The 12,544-nt window shown below is 40.1% G+C and overlaps 1 protein-coding gene across 2 annotated transcripts in view; it reads left to right on the forward strand.

Annotated features, from left to right (window-relative positions):
* Positions 1–11,221, forward strand: part of EVC (EvC ciliary complex subunit 1) — a gene marked incomplete at its 5' end in the record, with an annotated part of 79,953 nt that extends 68,732 nt beyond the window's left edge. Inside the window, 6 exons of one of the 2 annotated variants that reach the window (XM_084626747.1) lie at positions 2,442–2,648; positions 3,458–3,602; positions 6,010–6,121; positions 7,676–7,802; positions 8,397–8,490; positions 10,145–11,221. In XM_084626747.1, coding sequence (XP_084482873.1) covers positions 2,442–2,648; positions 3,458–3,602; positions 6,010–6,121; positions 7,676–7,802; positions 8,397–8,490; positions 10,145–10,221 — 762 coding nt within the window. In that variant the 3' untranslated portion in view covers positions 10,222–11,221. Of the gene's footprint in view, positions 1–2,441; positions 2,649–3,457; positions 3,603–5,240; positions 5,960–6,009; positions 6,122–7,675; positions 7,803–8,396; positions 8,491–10,144 lie in introns of those variants that run through there. The other variant, XM_084626748.1, reaches the window with a different exon arrangement.
* Positions 11,222–12,544: the final 1,323 nt, after the last annotated feature.

The raw sequence follows: 12,544 nt of genomic DNA on the forward strand, positions 1-12,544 counted from the left end.
GTCATTCAGGAAAACAGCAACACAAACCCAAAGTTCAACTATGATGAGATGACATTTGTGCCTTGTAAAAGAAGAAAAACAGGTAAATAAAATTCCTGTTGGCTTAAGACAGAAAGAAATCAGAAACTTCTGCCTGAATTATAAATAAAGATGTGTCAAAACAGTCCAGCATTAACATAGGCACCCTCACTCTCCAAAATAACTGTGGGTAGTTATAGTTCTACTCTCATTTTTTACTTTGCGTGAGGAATGTAGTTACTTCGAGCAGCTGCCAGATTAATTTTATTTTGTTGGAAGCTTACCCTCAGAATAAAAAGAAAAGAAAGAAAGAAAGTCCACATTTAATTCTAAATAGCATTGATTTGAAATGCAGTTTTCGTAAACACTCTCTTCAGTGTTGTTCCTGTTTTATCCCATCCTATCCCCTTACTCATATTAGTGTCAGGTTTCAGAGGTGTAGCCGTGTTAGACTGAATCAGCAAAAACAAACGAGGAGTCCTTGTGGCACCATAGAGACTAACGAATTTATTTGGACATAAGCTTTTGTGGGCTAAAACCCACTGATGAAGTGGGTTTTAGCCCACGAAAGCTTATGCCAAATAAATTTGTTAGTCTCTAAGGTGCCACAAGGACTCGTCATTTTTTCATATTAGTATGATATTTTGGAAGGACAAGATGTGTCACAGCATAAGGACTCAATCTGAAGGATTTGAAATCTGCTGTAATCATGGGACTCATCTGAATAGTCTGAGCTCTACATAACATACTGTTTTTAAACACTGAACTATTTCTCCTGGAAGCTGTCTGCTATAATGACAGTACCTTGCTCTTATTTGGCACTTTTCATCAGCAGATCTCCAAGCGCTTTACAGAAGAGGTCAGTATTAGGACTGGCTGGTAAACAATTCAATTTTGCAAAAAGTTTCAAGGTTTCAAAATTAATTTTTGTTCCAATGCAGAACAAAAATTAGAGCTTCTGGAATTTTTCACAAAAAACATGAGAGACAGAGACCAACCACTCCCCACCACACACCTCCCCAGCCAGTAGCCTAGTAGTTAGAGCATTTACGTTGGATGTAGGAGACCTGGTTCAGTTCCCTGTTCTGCCAATTCAGAGTGGGTTGGTTTCCTCTCTCCCCACTTTCAGAAATTCCAGCCTGGACCTGAGAAACTTCCTGATGAAATTTTCATTGAAACCATCACATTTGCACAAAACTTTTCAGTTTTGGCAAAACAGTTTTCAATGGAAAAGTTTTGCTGAAAATTTTTCAACCAGCTCTAGTCAGTATCATTATCCCCATTTTACAGGTGGAAAATCTGAGGCACAGAAGTGAAGTGACTTGCCCAAGGTCACTCAGCAGTGAACTATGCCATGTTATGTGTTAGCTTTCTGTATGCTCACAGATGGGTAGCACATAGAATTTGCTTAAAAAATGTGGTATCTTTTCAGTGCTTCCCATTTGGGGGGGGGGGGACTTCTTGAGATCCAGCAAATCCCTAGATTGCTGCGTGCAAGCAGCACCTGACCAGCTTCTGCCATCGCTAATAGGTATCAATTAAGTAAATAATATTTATAGCAGACCGAGTCAAGGGATATAGAAATAATTGCAATGCCTGGAACATGTTCCTTTGTAGAAAGTATTTTTACCTTACTTATTCTCTCTGGCTTTTACTGAATTTATGTTTAAAATGTGCCTCATTTTCCCCTTCTCTCCTCCTATACCCTCTGCTAGAGAAAACAGGTGTTTTGAATTACTGTTATCTTCTAAGACCTTACAATATACTACCCTCATCACCCTCTTATCTGAGTGCCTGAGCATAGTTGTTACTTAGTGTCTTGCACTGCAAAGGATCCCAAAGTAGTTTTCCTACTTTCCATATAAAAATTGCTTCATTCAAAATGCAGCTGCCTCTGGGATGAAACAAATCATCCATTTAACAGTGCCTAGCAAAACTGAACAAAGGTTTAGGACAAAATAGAAAAAAAAATACAAAACAATTGAAACCGTGGTAAGCAATTGTAGTTACCCAGATTGGAATAAAGCCAGGTCATTGAGGTTAGCACACTAGCTGTTGAAAGCTTAGCTACCAGAAGTAGTCAAGACCTCAGTTTCAAATCTCATCTGAAAGAGGACACCTTCGGCAGCACACTACTCCCTAATAGTACACATGATGAACATTCTAAATACACAACCACTCACCCATCTCTGGAGGGAGCCAGAAATAGGTAATTTAGATGTAGTCAAAAGACAGCCTTGTTGCAGGGGTGAAGGGAATTTCCTTTAAAAACCACATATACAATAAGGTCAACTTCGATATAGCTATTAAGATCAATGGACTTATCCCAAGGATGTCTTTGTCTTCTAAAGAATCAAGAGTCTAATGTCCTGTTATTTGGCATTAAAGGTATGTAGCTCTCATAGCTTTTATGTGATTACTAGGAATCTCACATTCTGGAAGAAGAGGAGAAGCTGGAGGAGGAAACTCAACAAACACGTTTGGAATTTCATCAGCAGTTAGTTGCAGAAATTCAAGAAGCTCTTCAGCTTGTACAGCAGCACATGGAACAAGTGACTGGGCAGGCCTTGCTCCAGCATGCCCGGCAAGAAGCTGCTAATCAAAGCTCCGAGGACGGAGAGGACTTCAAGGTATTTGATCAGCCCTTTTAGGAAATGGGAAATACTTTGTCCGATAAAATGGAGGGACACTAGAGTAATTTATTATCCAGCATAAGAAAGCATCACAAGCGGAAGAACTACAACCTGTTATATGATCTTACAAATGCTGTATAGAGATGCAGAGCTCTTCTGCTGACTCATCCTGGCAGCCAGACCAGGTCTTAGGCCCAATTCAGGAGTAGAAGAGAGTTGAGAGCTCTCTCCAAGACAGCTTTAGTATGGTTAGGAGCATATTGGGACCATTTACTACCCAACACTACCCATTTACAGGGAGTTTAAGGTTAATAAATACTATGAATTAAACAGAATGATTGCCAAGTCAGTCAAGATGAAAATTGGTTGATCCATATTAAAGTATATAGCAAGATTGACAGAGATAAGAGGAGAAGCTGCTTAATTTACTGTACGGTGAAAAATGGGAGAGCTGTGTGTGCATTGTAGCTCAAGAGCAGTCTAGTGTGGAATGGGTTATGGAGACTGAACCCCTCCTTCATAGAAGGGGTCCCCTCCAGATGCAGATTGAGGCATATTAGTAGGGAAATTTGCACTGTCACTGTTCATATTGTACTGTTCTGTGGATAAACAGAGGGCTCTATTTTCCAGACCATCAATCTGGCACATTTCACAAGTACTAAATTCACAGACATGCACTTGCACACATACACACTCACACTTAGAAAATGAAGTTTCTGCAAGTCTTCTATTTTTGCTTCTGACGCAGACAGACAGTTTAGTTCTTCCCTTAATAAATTCATAGCTACTTGTACTGTGTATTGCAGGAGAGACTGAGAGAAGCAGCTGTAGAGAGTGTATATGTGACCAGCAATGGTGTCAATAGACTGGTGCAAAGCTACTACCAGCAATTAGAAAAAATCATGGACGGGCATGAAGACAGAAAACTTCAACAACTGAAATCCCTTCAGGGTATGAAGAATAGCAGTAATTATGGGGTGTTAAGCTTTACTGTTGACAAATGCCATTAACGTGTATGCAGTATGTGACAGGCCCCCTTCTTTGCTACCTGGTAAACCTCACTGCCTGGCCAGTTCAGGTGGTTCTGCAGTCACAAATGTATATCTTTTGCCAAGGTGTGCCTTCTTACATAAGAAAACTATGCAACATTGGTTTGTGGCAAGGACCAGCTTCCCCTGCAGCCCACCTGAGCTTCCTTCTCAGCCACCTTTGCTTCCTGTTTCCTCTCCTTATATTCTCCCTTCCCACCCCCCAATTACCTTGTTAACCCAGGTGATTGCCACCCAGGTGATCACAATCCCCTACCAGAAAGTATCTAATTGCCCTCAGCTGGGCCTGCCCTCAGCTAGGCTGCAGCATTGTCAGTGATCAGGGTGCTGCTCTTAGCACCCTGTCACAGCATATAAAGATATCTTTAAACATTACAGAATGTAACAGTACATCACAAAGTAAATTGAATTTGTAGATTTGCTTGCACCTTCAAAAACAATACAAAGTGCTGGAAGTATAATAATGATAGGCTTTGGTTTCCAAAATGTTACCAGTTCACCGAACTAAGACCATGGCTATACCAGACAATGACCACCACCTCCCATTCAGTTTTCTGTGCTGAAGCATGCGATATAAGGGGTAGGAACTCCAATGCATTTTAGAGCCTGCATTGTTGAACAGGAGCCATGCAGTAAAGGGTCCCGGTATGTGTCATTCAGGGTCTGATCCTGAAAGATGCTGAGCGAGTGTCCTCAACTCTTGAAGGCTTTGGCCCTGATTCAGTAGTGCATCCCTAGTCAGCTCTGAACTTAAAAACCTGCTTAAATCCCAGTGTCTTTGATGGGTCTAAGCAGCTGGCTACAGTTAAGCATGTGCCAAAGTATTTTCCTAATAGGGATGTATTTAAACATATGTCTAAACGGTTTGCTTAAGCAGGGCTTTGAATATCACTCATGACGGAGTGACAAAATAGGGAGTGAGAGTTATGGCAGTTACTCATTTTGTTGTCTGTTTGGGTAATATTAATGGTTCAGCACATGAGTATTACTGCTTACAAGCTGTGTGAGATTTAAATTTATAAGCAGCTGCTAAGAATGTGGTTTTGCTCTTTGATTGAAGATGCAGTTAGGGGGAAAAATACTGTCATTGCACTACTTGAGTATAAACCTACTAGCATGATAGAGCAGAAATTTATTTATGTTGGTAATAAAAACAGGAGTGTATCAGGCCCTCGATAATACTGTCTAGACCTGTGTGGCCCAAGACACACCCAGTGAAGAATCACAAATCAAACAAAAAGCAATCATGAATTACTAGAGTGAAAGAATAGTGAAGACCCATGTGCTTTTACTGCTATCCATCTTAGGTTTCTAATGGCTATGAACCACTTCTTCTCTTTTGTGATTCTTGTTTTTATTACGTTAGGAGACAGAGTTCTATAGCACTTTCATCTATCTTAACTCTTGCCACCGGTCATTAACCATAACCTCTCTGAGAAACTTCAAATTGGTGCCTTTTCTTCAGATGCTGCCCTGTGACAGCTGCTTCTTGCTCCTTGCCTCTTGTTTTGCTTTCTCCTTATCTTACTGTCTACTCTAGGTCCAACTGTGCCTGACGTACTGCTTGGAAACAGCTGCCATCTCATCCACTTGGAAGTCTGCCATACTATTTTCAGGAGAGGATTGGGCTTGTGCTTGCATCAAGTGCTCCCCTGTGCTTAGGAAAACAAGGAGCCTGCAGCAGCGGTTAGCATAAGCGGTGCCTGTGCTCTTCATTAAAGCATAAGACTAATAAAACTAAACAAGTTTAGAAACCGGGGACTACATCCATTCCTTGTTTTTGACTTCAGTGTAGTTAAACCCAGAATGGATTAGGCCCTTGAGATTAGCCGGGCTTGTTCTTGCCTTCTTCATCGCCCCCTCAAAAAGAAATCAAAATGGGTATGCCTTGAAAACTTCACAACCTAGTTGTTAGTATGAAGGACTCGTGGCTAGCAGAAGTCTAGATTGTAACCTGAGCTGAGTTCTATGACCTGTCACTTGAATTTCTTGTACATTTCTTTTCAGTCTACTGGAAAAAGTGCATAAAAATAATAATTGCCTGAAAATTACCACCTGCATCCGAGCCTGTCTGAAAAAGTGATTTACAAAAAGACTGACCAATTTTTCAACAAATTACAGTAGCATAAGTATACACGCTAGGTGTATGTAAGATGTACTTTACACATTAAAACAGCACTAACTTTGGAAAGACTGGCATTGTATTGCATTGTGCTGATAAGAAAATTAATATATTGTCACAACTCAAAGTAAAAACGTCACAAGATTTGTTATTTTGAGCAAAAGATTTTACAGAAATGTTATTTTAGCAGAAAGAACTGAAAGTAACAGACTCAGAAAAAAACAAGAAGAAAATGAACAAACATTGAAAGAAAAAGTGAATCAAAGCACCCTGAACATGTCATCAGCAGTCCATCAAAGGTGAGAGCAGGCGGGAATATTACTTATTCTTGATATTTAAATCATGAGTTGTTTCAGTTTTGTGAACTGAGCTGTGATTAAATAACTTCCAACAACAGACCACAAAAACTTGTTCTTGACATTTGTTTGTGTTTTGCCTTTAAAGAAAAAGGAAAGTGTATTCTCAATTTGTGTGCATCTGAGCTCAGAGAATTGCTGTCACAATTAAACATTTTGATGTTCATTAATCACAATACATAAAGTAACACATAAGGCACTTGCTATCAGAACAGTTTTTTGTAAAAAAAAAAAAATTTAAACCATTTACTAAACTTTTAAAAGTTCTTTGGAGTAAATATGAGATTGAGACTTTCAGATACATCATATTCTGTCTAATCTGGTTAAAACAATGAAATCAACCTTAGTACAAGCAGAAGTACATAGCGATGGAGAATGAAGTTTTTGGTTAATCCAAAGTAGTATTTTAGAAATTAATCAATCAACACTTGCACCACACTTGTCATTGTGATTTCTTCTAAGGCCAAATCCTGGTTCTAAGGAAATCAGTGGGGAAGTTGTTTCATTCCATGCTCAAAGAGCAATTAGAAAAAGCCAACATTCCATAAGCATTCAACATTAAAATGGGCCTTGATCATTTAATTTGGTGGTGTACAGGTGGCGTTCGTATTTGAGAATGCTCTAGGACAGCGTTTCTCAGCCTTTTTGTGCTGGCGACCCCCTTTGGACTTAAAAAAAAAAAACACAATCGACCCCTCCCTCCCCCCTTACTAAAGCTTGAAAAGGTAGGGGCTGAAGTGGCCTGATCCCTCCTACCTGGGGCAGAAGCTGCCCCTGCCCCACCTAAACCTGTCCCGCAACCCCCAGGTTGAGAAACACTGCTCTAGGAGATCAAAGGCACTAATAGTTCTCAGGAATCTTGTGGGTGATTAATAGCGCTAATAACTGATCAGAGGAAAGAAGCATTTCAGATTCAGCAGAGTTACAGAAATTCAGGTTCTACTGTACTAATATTAATCTTTGGCTAGCAAAACAAGCCAAGCAAAGAATACATTTGCTAATACAAGTTTGGCTCAGTCTCAACTAAGCTGTGTAATGCCAAGAGTGAAATTCCTAATTCTTTTCTCTTCTAGCTGTGCTTCCACAAGTAACTTCTCTTGGCACGTGGAGGATACAGGGAAAGACAAAAGAGCTGATTTGAAAATACCATGCAGAATATAACATTGTTTTTTAGGTCAGCCTCTAACCTTAGAACATTACAAAAGAGGGCCTAAATCTTACCAAAAGACTATCCAAAGCAACATATGCCCCTGCAGTTTGGAGGAAGAGCAAACCTACCAAAAAAGAAAAAAAAATCATATTGCATTTAGTGACAATGGAAGCTGTTAAAATTAATTGCTTTGGCAAAATTAATGGTCTTTTTATGGCTGCAAGGGGTGATTTTAGTAGTCAGAGTTTCTCACTTTGTAAGAAACTTTCTGAATAGCACAAAAATAGATCTATTCCCTAGGTTAAACTCACTAAACCCTCTTGAACTAGCCTGCTTTCCTTCACCAGGATGTTGTTACAACAACAAAAATTCTTGGCTCATTTTGATGTGCAGCAGCAGGTTCGTGTGGACTCCTTAAAACAGAAGATATTGGTATTGCATCATCTAGAAACACAGCTTGAAAATCAGCTAAAGGTAAATCAAGGTAAAACAAGTTGCAGGTATAGTTAGCTGAGGACCTGCTCCTGCTTCTGTTGAAGTCAGTGGCAAAACTTCTGAGGGGCTCTGAGGGCTTTTTCCAAAGCCCATTGAAGTCAACAGAAAAATGCCCCATTGACTTTAGTGGACTGTGGATCAGGCTCCCTAAGTTTGCAGAAGCCTTTTCAAGAGCAGACCAAATAACGTGTTAAGTCCAATCCTCCTAAAGGGTATTCCATTAGCACAGAGTACAACATTTGATGAGTAGTTTTTATTTTAATGTGCATTTTTCTCACCTCAAGTTCCCTCTGGAGCCAGTTGTGAACATGCCCACCCTATCATGGAGAGAACATTTTTGTCATCTCCACATCACTTTCTCTTTGCTGAGCAAAAGCAGAGGACATAGCCTTCTTATTACTACTACTAGTACATACTTCGGTTCACAGATGTGACCCTGGTGACTGCCTTGCTCTTCACACTTCCAAATCCACCTATGAGTAGGCTAGGATGGCCTAGAATCAAACTGTTTGAACTTCGTTAGCATTCTTCTCTTTTTATAAAGTATCATAATAAGTCTTCCTTTGTGTTCAGCAAGCAGAACAGGATTTCATCACTGAGCTGGCTGCGTTGGCCCGAGTTCCCCTCACAGTGCGCAAGCAGCCTTTAAATAGGAGCATTCAATCAGGTTAGTGTTGAGATGCTTGCTTGTTTGGAGTTTTTTGTTTTTGTTTTTTTTAAAGCTTCATGCATGGCAAGGGATTTGCAAATTATACACACACCCGCTTTTCTTATAAAATTAGCTCTGAAAACAGGCAATATGTTTAGCCAATTTAGATTCCAATCCAGGCTGATATAGGGCCTCAGATTTACGGGCCAGCACTTTTACCCAGTTACCTTCCCCAGATCAGTGTATACTCAGTGGGAAAATAGAGAGAGAGGTATTCAAAAAATAAATGCTCTTGGGGACCCCTCTGTTTAAATGGGTTGAACTATTTATCTAACAGAGGACTCTCCTAAGCTCTTTCAAGCCCAAGAGATTAGTTTGCTGGCTATCCTCCTGTCTGACCACACTAGGAAGGATATTCTGAAAGGCACAAATGGCAGCGAGGCACCCATCTCGCACTGAAAATCAATGGGAGTTGAGGATATAACTGCCATTAGTACCTTTGAAAACCTCCCCCTGAGTGGGAAAGGCTTCCAAGTTATCTGCCACTCCTAGCTGAGAGTGGTGGACTTTCCTGCTGGGTTACATCTGGTAAAAGATAGATATAGGCACCAAATAAAAAGATTCAGCTCTGAACATGCATCAGGGAAAAGAGAGAAACTCTGCTAAGTAGAGCTGCTTCATGAAAGTTACCATATCATTTTACACATTTGTGTGAGTCTTACCAGAGATATATCCAGCAGCTTAAGGCCTTAGCTAGCTTAATTCTTCAAACCAGAATAACTTTTGACACCTTCGGCATCCTCTTCAGAAACACCTGACCATAAAGAAGGACTCCATTCACAGATTAAAGTTATTTGTAATCAAAGAAGCATCAGAACTGAATCACCCAGGTTTCTCTCTTTGGATGGGGAGGAAGGAATAATCCTCCTTCATTCCCCACCAGCAGCCTAAAAAAGTAAACTCCTATGAATAAGTACAATCATAGGGGCTTTGCATACTTACAGGAATTAACTGCAGCCTTAATTAATTCACTGTTTAAACTGACATGGACAAATTTCTTAAAATGACATCTAGTTTTGTGCCTACCATCCATTGTGGAGCCAAAACTGCAGGTGCAGTTAAATGAGTGTGCAACCTCCAGGTTGAAAATCCAGGACCTAGTTGAATCCACTAATCAATTGCAGTAGTGAAATATTTAGGGTGAGGTTTCAGTTAGGACCACAAGTTCCATTAAGAGTCAATGGCACTAATACTCCTAATTAACTCATTTAGGCACTTTTGAACCCACCCTACCTCATCCCCATGCTATCATCCTCCCCGCAACCATTGCTTGTCCCTGTGGGTCCTTAACTATGAATGCAAAACTAGAGGCATGGTTGAGACCACACAAAAAATATGGATCATTAACATCAAAAGTTTGTCTACACGTTTCCTTAAAATTACAAAGCAATGGCCTTATTCTTTTGGTTGTAGCTCACAGCAATCTCCATTAGTTTGCTAATGCACTTATCTGCTTAAAAATTACCTAATTCTGGCATAATGTCTTAAAGCACATTCTAAAACATGTCAGCCTTTGACAGGTGTGAAAAGAAAGACATGCTCACTGCATGGTAAATCATAATTGAAAGAAGTTACTGTGGTGATTTTAACCCACATTTCCATGCCTTTTCAGAAAAAAGCCAAAAATCAAAAAGGAAGAACTCCCATTCCTGGGGAAAAGAGGATTCTGGTGACTTCAATGAAAAATGACCAGATGCCCCAGGAACAGACTTCTGTATCAGTCAGAAGCTAAAATGGATGCCTACTGAAAAGCATGTTTATAATAACTGATAAAAAATCTGTTTCTTAAGAAAGTACATTGATCTGATTGAAAAAATATAGTATCTACATTCTTTCCTCTTCTGACCAATATTCTTGTTAAAGCATGAACATACTCTTCCCATCATCCTTTTTAAATGCAGGAAGAGCTTCTAAATTTGGCTCCCTAGTCTGTTTTTTTAAATTTTCACTTTAATTTTAGATAGCAATAAGAAATTGTACGTTTCTGTCCAAGCTTGGTATTTCTTACACATGGGGATAGAGTCACAGCTGGTGTAATTCAACCTAGGTCTATTGAAGTCAGTGGAACTACGATGATTTACAACAGACAAAATCTGGCCACTAGTATCTAAATAGCCACTGCCTCTGTTTCCTGGACAAAAGCAGGTGCTGATTGTTGGCTTCTGGAGGAGCAGAGCTGACAGCTTTTGCTATTAACATAATCACTGTTTGAAACATCTCCTAGGGTGCTAACTAGACAAGGAGAAAGAGGCTCAAAGCTGAAGTATGCCAGCTGATTATTGGGGGGACAGCTCAAATTGGTTCACTGGTTGCTGGGGCTTGATGCATTGAACAGATCCTTCTGACAGGCACTACAAATATATCCAGCAGATATATCTTGCTTTTCAAGAACCCTATAGAGCCTTTAGGAAGAGTATTTATCCCCTGAGTGACCTTGGGCTTGGATTGCTTTTAGAAGATGGCTCTTGTCCCTGATAGCATGATTACCATGCTTTCTTGCACCCCGCTTTCCTTCAGCAAACAGAAGACATTTGTAACAGGGGGAAAGAGCACAGGGCAGATCAGTGTATATTTATCTTGTATGTTTTGGCAGGCCTAAGTCAAGTTGCAGCCAGAAAGTGAAAGCCTAATATTACAATGAAACAAACTCCCTTCTGTTATTAAAATAGAGAATTTTGGTCTGAAATTTTATTTTGTTGGGTTTGTTTTGTTTTCTAATCAGAAACAAATTGCAGAGGCAGCATGAAACTGAAATTGATCAAGGGAAGAATTCAGAGATGCAGGAGAGGTGCAACATGTAGTGAAAACAGTTCTCAGAATTGTCTGTCAGCCTGAATGTTGAGTCCCAAAGCATTTTTCTGGACAAACTGAACTACTGCAAATATTTACTGAGCAGGATCTTTGGGGAACAAATAAGGACCTCATTAAAAACTAAGAAGCCTTATTCCACAACTGTGAAGCAGCGTAAACACAACTCCACTACATGGAGATACAGCATGTGGCCATCTTCCTTAGGCTGATCATGAAACATTCCCATTTGGTTCTGTACAAAAGAACAGGAAGCCAGCTGTGTCCACCAGCTAGAGCTCTGAGAAAGGTTTCCTTTTTGTGAAAAGTAGCTGGATTTGCAGAAAGTCCCCAGCTCGCTGAAATCAAGAAAAAGAAAAGGGGGGACACCACCTCCAAAAGGAGAGCTTATTAGAGCGGGGGGATGGAGGGGAGGAAGAATATTCTGACCCTTTGGCCAGCCAGGATCCAGGAATTAGAGTTCCAGATTGGCATAAAAACTTGGTATGGTAATGGGTCTCTCTTAGAAATCTGTGCCTTTAGGTTAAATAAAGATCTGAGTGTAGCCTCAAGCAAATTCAAGCCCATCGTGTTGGGCAGTGGTACAAAGGGGGCCTCTTTCTGGCAGGGTGGGGATGGGAAACGAAGCCTGTAGAGGATAGATGGTAGCTCTGAAAGGTCAAACTACAAAGTAAACAAAAATCATTTGTAAGTATTGACTGATAATAAGCAGTATTAGTTAACAGTAGACAGCATTAAAAATGAGGAGTAAACATAGCAAGGCCCTCATTGCAAAACTACTGTCCACTGCAGCTCCCATTGAATTCTTCTGAAAAACCAGACAAACAGTTTCAAAAGAGAATGCAGAAGCAGTGCACATTCATAACCCCAGCTGAAGTCAGATACTCAGCACTTCTGAAAATCAGATGGAGACAACAATTGAAAACCTGACAAGTGTTTGAATATGAGATGCTAGATGAAAACTTAAATCTAGGGGAAACCTGTGACAAAGTGACTTGTTCCCATAGAAACTGAAGCAACTGACATGTGAAGCCCTGTTACTAAAGAGGGCTCTGTCTGAGCAAGAATAGTACACAGCATTCAAAGCAACAGGTATTTAAGCCCATGATTACCAAGGTGAGATGACTGTTCATTAGGGCAGCAGAGCCCAACCTCTCTCATTGAAAGAAACAGAGCGGACACTTATGACAAACGTTTCCTTTTA

This window comes from Lepidochelys olivacea, assembly GCF_965140295.1.
Source record: "Lepidochelys olivacea isolate rLepOli2 genome assembly, chromosome: 4".
Classification (NCBI taxonomy): Eukaryota; Metazoa; Chordata; order Testudines; family Cheloniidae; genus Lepidochelys; species Lepidochelys olivacea.